At 37.5% G+C, this 18,074-nt stretch overlaps 1 protein-coding gene across 2 annotated transcripts in view; it reads left to right on the top strand.

Moving 5' to 3' along the window:
- The window catches only part of LOC108715014 (E-selectin), a 31,243-nt gene extending 13,499 nt beyond the window's left edge, over nucleotides 1–17,744 (top strand). The window contains exons 11-21 of one of the 2 annotated variants that reach the window (XM_041561605.1): nucleotides 2,109–2,294; nucleotides 2,833–3,018; nucleotides 3,576–3,761; nucleotides 6,470–6,655; nucleotides 7,197–7,382; nucleotides 7,946–8,131; nucleotides 12,668–12,853; nucleotides 14,746–14,868; nucleotides 14,953–14,986; nucleotides 15,675–15,721; nucleotides 17,513–17,744. In XM_041561605.1, the coding sequence (XP_041417539.1) occupies nucleotides 2,109–2,294; nucleotides 2,833–3,018; nucleotides 3,576–3,761; nucleotides 6,470–6,655; nucleotides 7,197–7,382; nucleotides 7,946–8,131; nucleotides 12,668–12,853; nucleotides 14,746–14,868; nucleotides 14,953–14,986; nucleotides 15,675–15,720 (1,505 nt within the window). In that variant the 3' untranslated portion in view covers nucleotide 15,721; nucleotides 17,513–17,744. Of the gene's footprint in view, nucleotides 1–2,108; nucleotides 2,295–2,832; nucleotides 3,019–3,575; nucleotides 3,762–6,469; nucleotides 6,656–7,196; nucleotides 7,383–7,945; nucleotides 8,132–12,667; nucleotides 12,854–14,745; nucleotides 14,869–14,952; nucleotides 14,987–15,674; nucleotides 15,722–17,512 lie in introns of those variants that run through there. The other variant, XM_041561607.1, reaches the window with a different exon arrangement.
- Nucleotides 17,745–18,074: the final 330 nt, after the last annotated feature.

The raw sequence follows: 18,074 nt of genomic DNA on the forward strand, positions 1-18,074 counted from the left end.
GGTCTATGTATCTGCATTTATATGTGCAAGTATTTTTCTCTATTTTATAAGCAGGACAACCTACAAACAAGTCCGGTTGGCATAAAGGCCAAGTGACACCAGCATTGGCACCAAACTGCTGCATTAAATAGTGGCATATTTCTGGGGTATCCAACTTGGTACAGTAATATATGGATAACCTAGAACACAGTCTCTTAAATCTGTCTTATCTCTAGCCAGCTATATCCAACAATACATATGTCTCATTGTTTCACATATTGCCACTAGTAAATTGGAGACACTGTATGGCATATTAACTGTATGTATGAAGTGACTATGAGTCAAGTAGCAGTAGCTGCATAATGAAGCTGAATAATTGAATAAAAAATGAACAAATGAATCAATACAGGCGTCCTCCTCCTAATAATAATATGTAGCATTTCTCACTCCAGTTGAGCAGTTAGACATCTGGGAGTAGAGCTTTTTTGTGCATTGGGTGCATTAAAGGAAATGGTAAAAGTCTTCATTAATCTTAGCATGTAAAGAATTTGTTGTTTTTGGGAAATTATAACTTGTTTTTGTGAAAAGGTACAGGGGCAGTGTAAGACACCTAAAAATGAGCATTCAGCCTAACATAAAGGATGATAATGATATTATGTGTATTTTTAGCCCTGGGTTTAGAGAGAATCTAGAGAGCAAGATGTGTAAGAAATGTGTCTCCATCAACGGATTTAACTTAGCCAAAATAAAGCATAACTACCATGGAAAGCAGCAACCATCAAATTTTAATCACTAAGGGGCGTATAGATACTTTACTGCGACAAATGCAGGTGTTGCCCAGTAAGATAATGGTTAATGCATGAGGCAATCCTTGAATTGACTTTTAGGGGCCCCTTTACTGACAATCGAATTTTGTTTGTTTTTTCCCACTGATTACTGCAAATGTGTGGCTTTCCTATCTTTCTAAAAAGCTTTGAAAAATTTAGATTTATCAAGTTAAAAAAAAACACAAAAGCCTTTTATGCCAAACTTTGCAAGTAAAAGTCGAGGTGCTGTAGAAGTTAATGGGAAGAGTGCTCCAATGCTATTGGACCGTTATTAAACCAGAATGTTAGAGGTTTTCGGATTTCTTTCAGTAAGAATTGTCCTAAAAACTCAAATTTTTTAAACTTCTCATGGTATTGGGATTTTTTTTTGCTTGTACTTTTTATAATCTGAACTTTTAATAGATTCAATGGCAATCTTGGTTTTACAGTTTGTTAGTTTAGTGGTGGTTTCAAAAACCTCAAAAAAAAAAGAATTTGGATTTCATGGGATTATTATACAGCTTTCTGGGTGACAGGTCCCCTTTAATGGTTTGGAACATAGTAAGTGTGACACAGATGCTAAATGTGTTGGCCTTGAGAAACATTGATTGTTAGGGGTGAAAAGGGTGCTTACGTTGCCCAGCATGACCTTATCATGTCTTACAAGTATACTTTATTTTGCTGTTAGTGATAGAATGTGAGCCCCTCCAACGTCCCTCCCATGGCCAGATGAACTGTACACATTTTCTTGGAGAATTTCGATACAACACCAGTTGCAACTGCACTTGCTCAGATGACTTTGTGCTGCACGGGTCACAGTCTGTTACATGCAGCTCTTCAGAGCACTGGATAGGTTGATCTGCTACATGCACAGGCACAGTAATTGCATTCATAGGCTGCCGCATTCTTGCTTTATATTGTATTGCTGCTTAACATTTAAATCCCTGCTGTTGTCAGGAGTGAACGACAAAAAAATCTATAAAATCTAAAGAACACATAGCATTAAGTATTATTTCAACATTTTTGTGGAAAGTTTTTATAGTCACTCTGCTGACACTAAAAGCGGTGCCTATTTGTCTTTAGCCGCAGCAGTGGCCTGCTCTTAAATTATGATTGACAAGGGAGGATAACAATGCACCCACGCAGCAGGCACAGTCCTCAGATGTCAATGTTAAAGGTTTTGAAACAAGTAAACACATTTACAAATAAGTATAATAGCCAAGCTCTGAATATACTTTTCATCATATACATCTGTAAACTGGTTTGTACAATAGCCACATAATGACAGAAAATTTGTTTTTTTATTGATCTGTTTCCTCTTAGCCATCACATGTGAGTCACTCCAGAGTCCTTCCCGTGGCTGGATGAACTGTACCCATGAATTTGGAGACTTCAGATACAATTCCACCTGCGACTTCTCTTGCACAGATGGTTTTCTGCTGAATGGTTCAAGGTCCATGTTCTGCAACTCTTCCGGTGATTGGACAGAGGCAGTACCTACTTGCACAGGTAACTACCCTCTACATTACACAAGCAAAACTTTTGGCCCCTATGAATTCTGGTAAATTTGACAGCATTAATAACACTATGATTGACAATATTGAAAGGCCACTATACCATCATTTTTATTGTAGAATTTTCTTCTTGAAATAATAACTAAATTTATACTTATTTGATGATGCCTGTATTTCCCCAAAGTTTCCTCTAAAGCAGAGGTCCCCAAACTTTTTTGGACCGGGGATCGGTGCAAAATTTTTTCTTTTCTTTTGCAAGGACCGGGGGGTGGGGTCGGCAGAAAGTTTGAACGCACCGCATCCAATTCATCGCGCCTTGTTTTTGTGTGCTGGGCGGCCCAGTGCAGAAGTGTCCGTGGCAGGGAAACCTGCTCTAAAGTATTACTGGGTTAACCTACAGTTTTAGCCTTATTATAGCCAAGCTCTGAATATATTATTCATGATATACATCTATAAACTGGTTTGTACAATGGCCACATAATGACAGAAGATGTTTTTATTATTGTTCGTACTAATTTACTGTTTCCTCTTAGCCATCACATGTGATCCAATCCAGAGTCCTTCCCATGGCTGGATGAACTGTGCCCATGAGTTTGGGGTCTTCAGATACAATTCCTCCTGCAGCTTCTCTTGCACAGATGGTTTTCTGCTGAATGGTACAAAGTCCATGTTCTGCAACTCTTCCGGTGACTGGACACAGGCAGTACCTACTTGCACAGGTGTTACTGGGTTAACCTACAATTTAAGTCTTGTATAAAAACTGGGAACATCTATTATAACTGTGTTCCTCTTTATTGTTATTTTTTTATCATTACTCTGAGACTACAGGGTGGTTTTAGTTAAAATCTAGGGTTTGATTCAACTAAAGTGAATTGAAGGGGTGGACTATAAACAAAGATATATGATGCCTTTCTACCTCGGAAGCTGGGGCCACCATTGGATAAGGATGTCAAGAGTGCTCCAGAGTGACATAGTGGCTCTTTGGGAGGAAGAAGGAAAGGAACACCCCCATGACACCTCTGCTGATGTTGTGGCAAGGCTGATGGTTAAATGCTGTACCCCTATGTATAGAGGATCAGCTGAGTGCAAAAATACCTGTTGAGACCCAGTCTGATAGTCTTCTGAAAAAAAGGTGCTCAACTTTCACAAGTATTATAGTCAAGCTCTGAATATATTTCTCATGATATACATCTATAAACTGGTTTGTACAATGGCCACATAATGAAAGAAGATTTGTTTTCATTATTGATCTTACTAATTTACTGTTTCCTCTTAGCCATCACATGTGAACCACTCCAGAGTCCTTCCCATGGGTGGAGGAACTGTACCCATGAGTTTGGAGTCTTCAGATATAATTCCACCTGCGACTTCTCTTGCAAAGATGGTTTTCTGCTGAATGGTTCAAGGTCCATGTTCTGCAACTCTTCCAGTGATTGGACACAGGAAGTACCTACTTGCACAGGTAACTACCCTCTACAATACACAGGCAAAACTTTTGGTCCTTCTGGTAAATTTGACAGCATTAATAACACTATGATTGACAATATTGAAAGGCCACTATACCATTAATTTTATTCTGGATTTTTATTCTTTAAAAAATACAAAACTACATTTATACTTATTTGATGATGCCTGTATTTCCCCTTAAGTATTACTGGGTTACCCAACAGCTTAAACCTTATTATAGCCAGGCTCTGAATATATTATTCATGATATACATCTATAAACTGGTTTGTACAATGGCCACATAATGACAGAAGATCTATTTTCATTATTGTTCTTACAAATTAAGATTTACTCTTAGCCATTTGCACATTTGCTTGGAGAATTTCAATACAACACCAGTTGCAACTTCGCTTGCTCAGATGGTTTTGTGTTGCTCGGGTCACAGTCTGTTACATGCAGCTCTTCAGGGCACTGGATAGGTCGATGCACAGTAATTGCATTCATAGGCTGCCACATTCTTGCTTTATATTGTATTGCTGCTTAACATTTAAATCCCTGCTGTTGTCAGGAGTGAAAGACAAAATATCTATAAAATCTAAGGAACACATATCAGCATAAAGTATTATTTCAACATTTTTAGTGAAAGTTTTAAAGTCACTCTGCCGTGCCTTCTTGCCTTTAGCTGCAGCAGTGGCCTGCTCCTAAATTATGATTGACAAGGGAGGATAACAATGCACCCACGCAGCAGGCACAGTCCTCAGATGTCAATGTTAAAGGTTTTGAAACAAGTAAACACATTTACAAATAATATAGGTAACAGGAACGTAAGTAAATAGGAAGCAGACCCTGTGGCTGCAGGGGGGCCCAGGAGGTATAGGGATCCTTAATCATATACTATTTCAATAAATATTGGTAATACATGTCAATCTCTAGACTTTTTGGGTGCCTGAAAAAAAAATTGCTGTGAGGCCCTCTTATATCTAGTTATGTCACTGATAGGTAATCTTCTTTACAATTGTTAGGAAATACAGTAGCACTCAGTCCATATTCTTTGGCTCTTAGCCTTTTATTCACACACATGGATGTGTCAAAGTGATTCAAAGTTTTCTTTTGGGGGGGGGTAAAACCTACCTTCCTTAGGGTTTTACCCCCAAAACCGTTGAATCATCTTGTCACAACTGTGGCTGTAAATAAAAGGCTAAGAGCCAAAGAATATGGATTGAATGCTGGTTCCCTTTTCCTAGCAATTTTGGATTACTTTGACACCACACCAGATGACTAGGGAGCACCACTGATATACCTATTAAAGGGGACCCGTCACCTAAAAAAAATTATTCCAAATTTCATCACGTTAGTCAAGCAAAATGAACTTTAATTACACTGTATAAATTATTTGAATCTTGTTTCCTTCAGTCTGGGAACTCAATTATTGCAAGCAGGCAGGAGCCATTGTGTGGACACTGTTATTAAGGCAAGCCTTGTATCATCTCAGAATCTTGTTTGTGCACCAAAATCAGGGACCTGATGTACATCCCCATGCACTGGTTACACAATGAAATGGTTAAGAGAACTGGGGGAATGTGGGGAGAGCAGTGACATCTAGGAAGTGCTGAATGGAAAGTGAAAGTAATTACCTGCCCCGCCTCTATGCCTAAGGCATAGAGGCGGGGCAGACAATATTTGATTGACTGCTGACACTGTTATTAAGGCAAGCCTTGCATCATCTCAGAATCTTGTTTGTGCACCAGAATAGGGGACCTGATGTCCCTCCCCGTGCACTGGTTACACAATTAAATGGTTAAGAGAACTGGGGAATGTGGGGAGAGCAGTGACATCTAGGAAGTGCTGAATGGAAAGTGAAAGTAATTACCTGCCCCGCCTCTACGCCTAAGACATAGAGGCGGGGCAGACAATATTTGATTGCTTTAATAAAAAAGAGAATTTGGATTTCATGTTTAATTTGAAAAGGACTTTTATTATACAGCTTTTTATGTCTGGATGACATGTCCACTTTAAAATTGGTAAGCTTCTTTAGCCTGGAATGCTACTCTGACCATGGCCCTGGAAAACTCCAATAGAACAAGAGATGTCTGCACAAAACGCACTGTAAATTAGAAGAAGGGGTCACATTACAAAATGCAAATATAGTGCATAGAGGACCTCTAGTGAACAGAAGAGGTAATTGCCAGAATATATATATATATATATATATATATATATATATATATATATATATATATATATATAAACTCTTGCACCATTTAAAATTAATTAAAATCAAATATTATTTATTTCAATACATTTAAAATCTTGCTTTATATTGTATTGCTGCTTAACATTTAAATCCCTGCTGTTGTCAGGTGTGAACGACAAAAAATCTATAAAATCTAAAGAACACATAGCATAAAGTATTATTTCAACATTTTTATTGAAAGATTTATAGTCACTCTGCTGACACTAAAAGCGGTGCCTACTTGTCTTTAGCCGCAGCAGTGGCCTGCTCTTAAATTATGATTGACAAGGGAGGATAACAATGCACCCACGCAGCAGGCACAGTCCTCAGATGTCAATGTTAAAGGTTTTGAAACAAGTAAACACATTTACAAATAAGTATAATAGCCAAGCTCTGAATATATTTTTCATGATATACATCTGTAAACTGGTTTGTACAATAGCCACATAATGACAGAAAATTTGTTTTTTTATTTATCTGTTTCCTCTTAGCCATCACATGTGAGTCACTCCAGAGTCCTTCCCATGGCTGGAGGAACTGTACCCATGAATTTGGAGACTTCAGATACAATTCCACCTGCGACTTCTCTTGCACAGATGGTTTTCTGCTGAATGGTTCAAGGTCCATGTTCTGCAACTCTTCCGGTGACTGGACACAGGCAGTACCTACTTGCACAGGTAACTACCCTCTACATTACACAAGCAAAACTTTTGGCCCCTATGAATTCTGGTAAATTTGACAGCATTAATAACACTATGATTGACAATATTGAAAGGCCACTATACCATAATTTTTATTGTAGAATTTTCTTCTTGAAATAATAATAACTAAATTTATACTTATTTGATGATGCCTGTATTTCCCCAAAGTTTACTCTAAAGCAGGGGTCCCCAAACTTTTTTGGACCGGGGATCGGTGCAAAATTTTTTCTTTTCTTTTGCAAGGACCGGGGGGTGGGGTCGGCAGAAAGTTTGAACGCACCGCATCCAATTCATCGCGCCTCGTTTTTGTGTGCTGGGCGGCCCAGTGCAGAAGTGTCCGTGGCAGGGACACCTGCTCTAAAGTATTACTGGGTTAACCTACAGTTTTAGCCTTATTATAGCCAAGCTCTGAATATATTATTCATGATATACGTCTATAAACTGGTTTGTACAATAGCCACGTAATGACAGAAGATGTTTTTATTATTGTTCTTACTAATTTACTGTTTCCTCTTAGCCATCACATGTGAGCCAATCCAGAGTCCTTCCCATGGCTGGATGAACTGTGCCCATGAGTTTGGGGTCTTCAGATACAATTCCTCCTGCAGCTTCTCTTGCACAGATGGTTTTCTGCTGAATGGTACAAAGTCCATATTCTGCAACTCTTCCGGTGACTGGACACAGGCAGTACCTACTTGCACAGGTGTTACTGGGTTAACCTACAATTTAAGTCTTGTATAAACACTGGAAACATCTATTATAACTGTGTTTCTCTTTATTGTTATTTTTTTATCATTACTCAGAGACTACAGGGTGGTTTTAGTTATATCTAGGGTTTGATTCAACTTTGAATCTAAAGTGAATTGAAGGGTGGACTATAAACAAAGATATATGATGCCTTTCTACCTCGGAAGCTGGGGCCACCATTGGATAAGGATGTCAAGAGTGCTCCAGAGTGACATAGTGGCTCTTTGGGAGGAGGAAGGGGAGGAAAGCCCCCATGACACCTCTGCTGATGTTGTGGCAAGGCTGATGGTTAAATTCTGTACCCCTATGTATAGAGGATCAGCTGAGTGCAAAAATACCTGTTGAGACCCAGTCTGATAGTCTTCTGAAAAAAAGGTGCTCAACTTTCACAAGTATTATAGTCAAGCTCTGAATATATTTCTCATGATATACATCTATAAACTGGTTTGTACAGTGGCCACATAATGAAAGAAGATTTGTTTTCATTATTGATCTTACTAATTTACTGTTTCCTCTTAGCCATCACATGTGAACCACTCCAGAGTCCTTCCCATGGCTGGAGGAACTGTACCCATGAGTTTGGAGTCTTCAGATATAATTCCACCTGCGACTTCTCTTGCAAAGATGGTTTTCTGCTGAATGGTTCAAGGTCCATGTTCTGCAACTCTTCCAGTGATTGGACACAGGCAGTACCTACTTGCACAGGTAACTACCCTCTACAATACACAGGCAAAACTTTTGGCCCTTGTGAATTCTGGTAAATTTGACAGCATTAATAACACTAAGATTAATAATATTGAAAGGCCACTATACCATCATTTTTATTCTGGATTTTTATTCTTTAAATAATACAAAACTACATTTATACTTATTTGATGATGCCTGTATTTCCCCTTAAGTATTACTGGGTTACCCTACAGCTTTAACCTTATTATAGCCAAGCTCTGAATATATTATTCATGATATACGTCTATAAACTGGTTTGTACAATGGCCACATAATGACAGAAGATCTATTTTCATTATTGTTCTTACAAATTACGATTTCCTCTTAGCCATAACATGTGAGACATGTGAACTTATCATGTCTTACAAATATACTTTATTTCGCTTTTAGCGATAGAATGTGAGCCCCTCCAAAGTCCCTCCGATGGCCAGATGAACTGTACACATTTGTTTGGAGAATTTCGATACAACACCAATTGCAACTTCAATTTCTCAGATGGCTTTGTGTTGCATGGGTCACAGTCTGTTACATGCAGCTCTTCAGGGCACTGGATAGGTTGATCTGCTACATGCACAGTAATTGCATTCATAGGATGCCACATTCTTGCTTTATATTGTATTGCTGCTTAACATTTAAATCCCTGCTGTTGTCAGGAGTGAACGACAAATGATCTATAAAATCTAAGGAACACATATCAGCATAAAGTATTATTTCAACATTTTTAGTGAAAGTTTTAAAGTCACTCTGCCGTGCCTTCTTGCCTTTAGCCGCAGCAGTGGCCTGCTCCTAAATTATGATTGAAAAGGGAGGATAACAATGCACCCACGCAGCAGGCACAGTCCTCAGATGTCAATGTTAAAGGTTTTGAAACAAGTAAACACATTTACAAATAATAAAGGTAACAGGAACGTAAGTAAATTGGAAGCAGACCCTGTGGCTGCAGAGGGGCCCAAGAAGTATAGGGGCCCTGTTAGATCCTTAATCATATACTATGTCAATAAATATTGGTAATACATGTCAATCTCTAGACTTTTTGGGTGCCTGAAAAAAAAATTGCTGTGGGGCCCTCTTATACAGTATCTAGTTATGTCACTGATAGATAATCTTCTTTACAATTGTTAGGAAATACAGTAGCACTCAGTCCATATTCTTTGGCTCTTAGCCTTTTATTCACACACATGGATGTGTCAAGGTGATTCAAAGTTTTCTTTTGGGGGGGGTAAAACCTACCTTCCTTAGGGTTTTACCCCCAAAACCATTGAATCATCTTGTCACAACTGTGGCTGTAAATAAAAGGCTAAGGGGCAAATTCACTAAGATGCGAAGTTGCGCCAGGCGCAACTTCGCCGCGCTTCGCCAGGCGTAGTTTCGCCAGCGCTCCGCAAATTCACTAAAATCCGAAGTTGCGCTCAGGGGTAGCGTAAGGTTGCGAAGTTGTGCTAGCGTTGACTCACTATGTAAAGCGAAGTTACGCTAGCAAAGGCTAATTTGCATACGGAGCGAAATTCAAATTTCAATGGAGGAATACGTATCAGCACTACAAATGCCTAGAACACCTTCAAATCAGCAAATAAGAATTTTATTTTGCCCTACAAATGTGCCCACTGTCTAGGTAAGTTGCCATGAGTCAGGAAATATAGGGGGGAAGGAGGGGAGCCCCAAAAATTTTTTCGATCTTTTTCAGCCTATCACCCATCATGTAGAAAACACGCTAGCGTTTTTTGGGACTTAGAAAAAAATTTGACTTTTTTTGAAACAATCCCTATCTACTCTATTGCGCTTCGCCAGGTCTGAGGTGGCGAAGGAAGTCTAGCGTAAAAGGTAGCGTTCAGTACACTGCGCAAGTTAGTGAATTTGCGTAGTTACGTTGCTAGCGAAAATTCGCCTGGCGTAAGGGTGAGAAGTAACACTAGCGAAACTACGCCAGCGTTCGTTAGTGAATTTGCGCAGTAACGAAAATGTCAAACGCTAGCGAATTAACGCTAGCGTTCGGCGCTTAGTGAATTTGCCAAAGAAAGAGCCAAAGAATATGGATTGAATGCTGGTTCCCTTTTCCTAGCAATTTTGGATTACTTTCACACCACACCAGATGACTAGGGAGCACCACTGATATACCTATTAAAGGGGACCCGTCACCTAAAAAAAATTATTCCAAATTTCATCACGTTAGTCAAGCAAAATGAACTTTAATTACACTGTATAAATTATTTGAATCTTGTTTCCTTCAGTCTGGGAACTCAACTATTGCAAGCAGGCAGGAGCCATTGTGTGGACACTGTTATTAAGGCAAGCCTTGTATCATCTCAGAATCTTGTTTGTGCACCAAAATCAGGGACCTGATGTACATCCCCATGCCCTGGTTACACAATGAAATGGTTAAGAGAACTGGGGGAATGTGGGGAGAGCAGTGACATCTAGGAAGTGCTGAATGGAAAGTGAAAGTAATTACCTGCCCCGCCTCTACGCCTAAGACATAGAGGCGGGGCATACAATATTTGATTGACAGCTGAGATTTTTAAACGAGTTTACATCAGCTATGAATGCTTTAATAAAAAAGAGAATTTGGATTTCATGTTTAATTTGAAAAGGACTTTTATTATACAGCTTTTTATGTCTGGATGACATGTCCACTTTAAAATTGGTAAGCTTCTTTAGCCTGGAATGCTACTCTGACCATGGCCCTGGAAAACTCCAATAGAACAAGAGATGTCTGCACAAAATGCACTGTAAATTAGAAGAAGGGGTCATATTACAAAATGCAAATATAGTGCATAGAGGACCTCTAGTGAACAGAAGAGGTAATTGCCAGAATATATATATATATATATATATATATATATATATATATATATATATATATATATATATATATATATATATATATATATATATATAAACTCTTGCACCATTTAAAATCAAATATTATTTATTTCAATACATTTAAAATCATTTAGTCCCCCACAAGGATAGCCTAATCATGCATTTCATGCTTACCCAGTATGTATATCATAAGTATGAATATGTATCATGTATATTGGTCTTGTTGTTAACTAGTAAGTGTGACACAGATGCTAAATGTGTTGGCCTTGAGAAGCATTGATGCAACTGGTGTCCTGCTTTGTTTTTTATTTGTCTGATGTGATGGGAGGGTGTGGCTGGATGTGTAAATATATCCAAGTCTGTGTATTATCCTTCTTTGGGGCCTATGTTTATGTGCTGGGTAAGCATGAAACGTGTGAGGCTATGCATGTGGGAGACTAAGGGGCATATTTATCAAGGGTCGAATTTAGAATTTTAAAAACTTCGAAATTCAAATTCAAAAATTGAATTGAAATTAAGTTGAAGTGTTTTTTTTTTCCGAATAGGTCCGTTTTTGTTCGAATGGGTCCGTATTCGGCCAAATTCAAATCGTAGGAATCGAAGTAATAGCGCATTTGATCGAATTTGTCTCCCAAAAAAACTTTGATTTTTCAAAGTCCACCAATCGACTCCAAGTAGGTTCTAGGAGGTCCACTATAGGCCAAAACAGCAATTTGGCAGGTTTTAGGTGGCAAATGGTCGAAGTCGAATTTATAAAGAGACAGTACATGATAAATTTCAATATTCGAATTTTCTAATTTTTTTCAAATTCGAATTGAAATTGGACTATTCCCACCTCAACCTTTGATAAATTGCTCCTAAATGATTTTTAATGTATTGAAATAAATAATCTTTGATTTAAATTTTAAAATGCTACAAGATTTTATATATATTCTGAATGCTGTTATAGAATGCTTATATGCATCTCCTGAATCATAGTACTCACACTAGCTCGATCTATTTGATTGAAGCAGTAGTATGCAAGGCTCTTTGCTCTCCCCTCTATGGGCAGATAGATTGTGCCCATATGTTTGGAGATTTTTTTATAACTTGAATTGCAGCTTTATATGCACAGACAGATGGGTTTTAATTACTAGGATCCAGATGAGTTCTTTGTCAGGTCATAGGGGAGTGGACAGATTTAATACCTTTATGCACAGTTAATTAATGAGTATTACATTTAAATGCTGTACCGAAATAACATACTCCGCTCTAGCTCTATATTACTTATTTGTTTCTCACTTCTTTTCTTTGAGCTGTTCCCTGTCTGCCTCCTGATTTGCCTGATCATGCCCAGGTGAACTGAGCTAGAAATCAGCTTGTGAGTGTCTGTGCCCCTGGCTTCACTTTAGCTCTCACGTAATGTATATCTTCTTTCCAATGGAACCCTCCTCCTCTTGCCTGCCAAGGTACTTGGATCTTTACTGTCAGTGGCCCCTGTACCTCCAGGATGTTACAGCAGCCATATACATAAGATTTATAATAATAATAAAAAAAATTTCACTAAATTTTCTAAGAAGTTTAAATATTGACAAATGCATGTTGTTCTTGGCGGTGTGGTATTTTATATGACTTTCTTTTAAACAAGAGCAGCTGCATCTTAATAACTAACATTTTGCAGAAGGAAAGACAAATAACTCATTATTGTTTTTACAGTTGTCGTCTGCAATGGCCTTTCAAGCTCATCACCAAGGGCCATGAATTGTTTTCACCCAAATGGAAATTTCAGTTATGGATCAGAGTGCAACTTTGACTGTGCAGATGGTTTCGCGTTAAATGGAACAACAAAATTAAGCTGCCTTTCATCTGGGTATTGGTCTGATAGTCTACCCAACTGTGAAGGTAGTAGAAGATATATACTACAGAACTACAACTAAATAACATCCAGTTGACCACCCATAACATTCCAATTCATAAAGCACAGGCCCCTTTTAAGAATAGTCTCAAAGATGACCCAAATAAGTATGATGTCACACTATTTATTAAACGTTGATAGCTTGCTTGTTAGACATACACACATTCTAAATTAGTATCTGATGAGGCTCAAGTTAATTTCTTGCTCATCATGAATGGCAGTAGCCACTTCTCACAGATTTAAAGTGCTAAGTGTTACTTTCTTTTTTGTTTTTGCTATGCATATATAAGGAATATTGTACAGTACATAACTGGACAATTTGCAGGAATTCTTAAAGCAGTGATCCCCAACCAGTGGCCCGTGACTCGTGAGCAACACTCACCCACACCTTGGATGTTGCTCCCAGTGGCCTCAAAGCAGGTGCTTATTTTTTAATTCAAGGGCTGGAGGCAAAAAAAAAAAAACAGATGCCAAACAGAACCTCCTGTAGTCTGCCAGTGCACACAGGGGCTACCAAACAGCCAATGGCAAATAGCCACAGCCCTTATATGGCATCCTCAGTTATATTTTTCTTTCTTGTGTTGCTCTTTAACTCTTTTTATATTTGAATGTGGCTCACAGGTTAAAAAGTTTGGGGACCCCTGTCTTAGAGGCGGAATAATGAAAGGCTAGACTTGAATATCTGGAAAAAGGTCTAAAGCCACTGCAATAGGGCAATGGCACAAGCAATAATTCCAGGCTTTTTGTCACCTGGGCATTTAATAGGTGCTCTTGTGGATGGCAAAATACAGAATTACTATACATTCATATCAATGACATTTGCATGTCAGCAGATTGTTGCTTAATCAGCATTCTCAAGCAATAATTAGCTGAGCCACGAGGAGCTTCTTGTTCCTTCTTGTTCCATACTCATGAACATCTAAGCTTTATGGAGATTTCTTAACAATTTACTGAGTCTTCATATTAATCTCTCTCGATATATATATAAATAAATCTTGGAATAATACATTCCTGGATTAGCACTCCCATCTCTTGTGTTTTAATAGTGTTTTATTTATACACACATGTTATAGTGTTCCAAAGTTTCGGTCCACTCTGGGAACTTTCTCAAAATAGTCAAAACGGGTATGGAAAACTAGGTAATTAAACTTTCCAGAAATCTCTGATATAAATTGAAGTAGTATAGACAATAAGAAGACGTATAAAGAAATGAAAGGACATTAATGAGAGTTTTTTATTGTAATATATTCTTATAATGTATTTTGTATCATTTTAGGAGGAAACATGCACGAAGATTTTATAAAATATTTTATTGACACAATGATACACTATTGACACAATGATAACACCCAGTGATTATGTATCTAACTGCACTTTAAAGGAAATTTTTCCTTTTTTATTATATTTAAAGCACTATGTTAATATATTTAAATGCAAGCATTTTTTGTTTGGCTGCGTATCACATGCACTATAATGTCACTTTAGCGTTTTTTTAAACTATTAAAGGCTGATTTGCACAGTATATACCTTGAGAAAGGTCCCAGAGTGGACCGAAACTTTGGAACACTATAACATGTGTGTATAAATAAAACAGTATTAAAACACAATAAATGGGAGTGCTGATCCATGAATGAATTATTTCAAGATTTATATGTATGCTGAAAATTGATCGTGCACCCCGATTAGAAGGGATAATTGAGTGCGGACGCTTAAGGAAAGTGTATATATATATATATATATACTTCTTTATTAAATGGGCAGAGGGAATGATTGGCCAGTGGCTGCAAAGACTAGCAGGACAGAATGCTATACATATTGAGGAGCCCAGAGTTCATATGTTGGAAATGATACATTTCTGTTCCATTTTCATGTTTTTCAGGTCAAAGTTTTTCCTTTGGGAGGCAAATTCTTTTATACACTGCTAGTTCAGCTCTTGCTGCAGGTGGTGTTGCCCTTGGAAGTGGCCTGATCATATTTATAGTAAAACGATTACGTAAGAAATGTAAGATGTACTCTTGTACTGTAATTTCTATGTGTTCCACAATACAAAATGTATCATTCTAACACCTACATTTACTTTTCTCAGCAGAAGACAACTCCATCCTCCTCCCATATCCAAAGTAAGTACTTTCTATCACTTCAGTGCTACTAACTAAAGCTGGGTAGTGGGGACACACCATTCCTGACTTTTCAAATTGCATAGTCAGCTCAAAATGTTGAGGATTCCAGTACAATATAATTTTAAATCCTTTTGGTCAACAATAAAACATAATCTATCCTAAAACAACTATTTCAACGCTGTATTTAGTTAGATATGGTCAAAGCAATGCTATATTATTTTGGAAGAAATGGTCTCCATGTTCAGAATATATGCCTATCCTGTATGTTTAATTGTCTGTAATAAAAGGTGCACATTATTCCTCATTCAGGCTTGGATTGTGGAATCAGCATAACATTATTATGAAGGTAGTGGTACAAACTCTTGCTGCAGTCTTTGTGATTTGTATCTCATTTGTCCTATCTGGGTCAACATCAATACATTCATCCAACATGTCTTACTGAAGTTATCATTGCAAGCCTATTTCATTTTATGGAACACGTATGCAGTACATGGGTAATGCCATCAATTATGTGCAATTATGAATACAATGTGGCATAAACAGTATGTTGTAACGTATTTAACTCCTCATAAGTAACATATGCATTTGCTAAATGACTATGGAAAAAGGAATACAGATTGCCTTATTTAATACTTAGTAATGATACTATTGTGCTTGTGGTAATTCCTGCTTTATTTTTATAATGTAGAAATCCTGTAAATACATTTGAAAATCCAGCATTTGAGAACTCGTAAGGTTAGTTTTCTTTTAATTCCTTTCCTTATTTGAACTGACATATACAGTAGGGGGTTATTTATCAAAATTTAAATTTTCCCGATTTTTTTTTTTAAAAAAAAAAAGTCTGACCAAACTAGAATCCATAATTTAACCTTATTTATTTTTTTTTTTTAAAACAGCTCAATTTAATCAGTTCTGGAAAAAAACTAAATAAAATTGAGCGAAAACCTGAACCATATGATTTTTTCGGGCTCTTTCCTGAATAGCCCGAATATTACGGATTTTTGCCTGAAAAGGTCAGATTTTCAGGCTAATTCCAGCACAGACCACAGAAACGTCAAAATAGGATAGGAACCTCTGCCATTGACTTATACACAACCTCGGCAGGTCTGAGATGGCCGATTTTCGGATTCAGGCTTTTTGCTACATCGGGCTTTAATAAATCTTGAAAAATTAAGAGTTTTTAAAAAAAAAAACCATAAAGTGTAATTGTTTATTATCCAGAAACCCCATGGCTCTTTTTTGCAGAACATTCATGTTACTCTTGTAGTAATAATCCAAGGACCCAACAATATTCTGTACTGTAAATTGTCAGATATTCTACTGCATATGTTTATTAATTTGTGGAAAAACTAAAATTATCCAAAAAATTGAGCATGCATTGACCCTTTTTCCATGAAACAGTGGCATTTTCTTTGGCAAAATCAATTTTCACAATTATTAACTCTTTATTAGACCACTTTTAGGGAGTAACTAAGAATTACAAGCCCATAGTATGAATATTCTTGTGATCTATTCTCCATATTTTTTACTTAGTAAACCTATTACCATTCACACACACTAGCGTCAATTTCTTCAGGACCTATTTACCATGCCTGCATGCCTTTGGACTGTGAGAAGAAACTGGATTACCTGGTTGGAATCAAAGGATATTACCACTGAACTACCGTGTCCATTCTCTATTTGCACACTTGAGCAGATGTTTGCCCCCAGTGCATTTTGGGGAGCGTTAGATTCCTGGGACAGTGGTCTCTCTGTTACTTACTATCGTTGCAATCTAAATGGCCCACAAATTATTTTTATTTTATATAGTGCCAGCGTATTCCGCAGACCTTTACAGAGTTTGTACATCATGCACATCAGTCTTTGTCCTAGTTCAGCTTATAATGTAAAGTCCCAATCACATATCACTATAGCAAGTTTTATGAGAAGCCGGTTAGCCTTGATAGAAAACCCACATAAGCACAGGCAGAACATAAAAAAACCTAGCAGATATTGCCATGGCTAGAATTGAACCTACAACCCCATTCTTTTTTCCTGTGTCTTTTTATGTAAATCTCTTAAACTCGCCAAATTTGCAGGTGCTTCCCTCCCTATATTCCTTATCTATTTTACTTATTCTATTCCTTCTTAAAGGGCAAAAAATATCAAAAAATGTGTTCCCCCCCACTGAAGGTGCAAGCTAATAAAGCACACACTCAACATTAGTATTTTGTCAACAAAAAAACTCTCCTTGCTAGTGCCTCAGCTTGCTCATTATGCGCATGCATGTGATGTGAGGATTTGTCGATCCCCCAGTCCTAACTCACATGCATGCACGTATAATGCATTTTAAGAAAGAAACACAATGAACCTCCACATCACATTTAACAAGTAATTTTAAACATTTTTATATTTAGAAACCATCCTTAATGTTCCCTTGCTTCTGCCTCTGTTATTATTTGTGATAGTCAGAAATGTGATGCTGTCTATTTTGAGAGCATGTATTAGATCAGAGAGCACTTTATTACTTTTGGTTTTCTTTTACAGATTACTGAAGAAATCATGAGAAAGAATAAAACAAAGAAAATGAATTATGTAGCTAAACAGCTGCAGTTGTGTTTTTTACATCCATCATAACCTGCATGTGTCTGCAATGGGCTTTAAAGAGGCAGAAAACACTGTGTAACCCACAAACCCCATACAGCTGCCTTTATATCCATGAAATGTAAATCAGTAGCTGGGGCATGGACAAATAAATAAAAGTGACCTGCTTTGACCAGTGGGTGTTCTGGGAATATAATCACTTGCACTCTGACCAGTGGAACTGCAGAATTGGTGAATTTGGCATTATAGGCTACTTGTATCAGTATCTCATGAAAAAAAATTATATTTTCATTACCATATTTACACTCAGTGGCTACAAAGTTTAAAGGAGAACTAAAGCATAAGTAAAGAAGTGGGGTATAAAACATTATTTTTGGGGCTTCTGTACCAACCAAAAGGAACCACAGTTCTTTAGCAGGGAAGATCTGTGCTTCCAAAGATGCCCCAGTAGCTCCCCATTTTCTTTTCTGCTGATTCACTGCACATGCTCTGTGCTGCTCTCACT

This window comes from Xenopus laevis, chromosome 4S, assembly GCF_017654675.1.
Source record: "Xenopus laevis strain J_2021 chromosome 4S, Xenopus_laevis_v10.1, whole genome shotgun sequence".
Classification (NCBI taxonomy): domain Eukaryota; kingdom Metazoa; phylum Chordata; class Amphibia; order Anura; family Pipidae; genus Xenopus; species Xenopus laevis.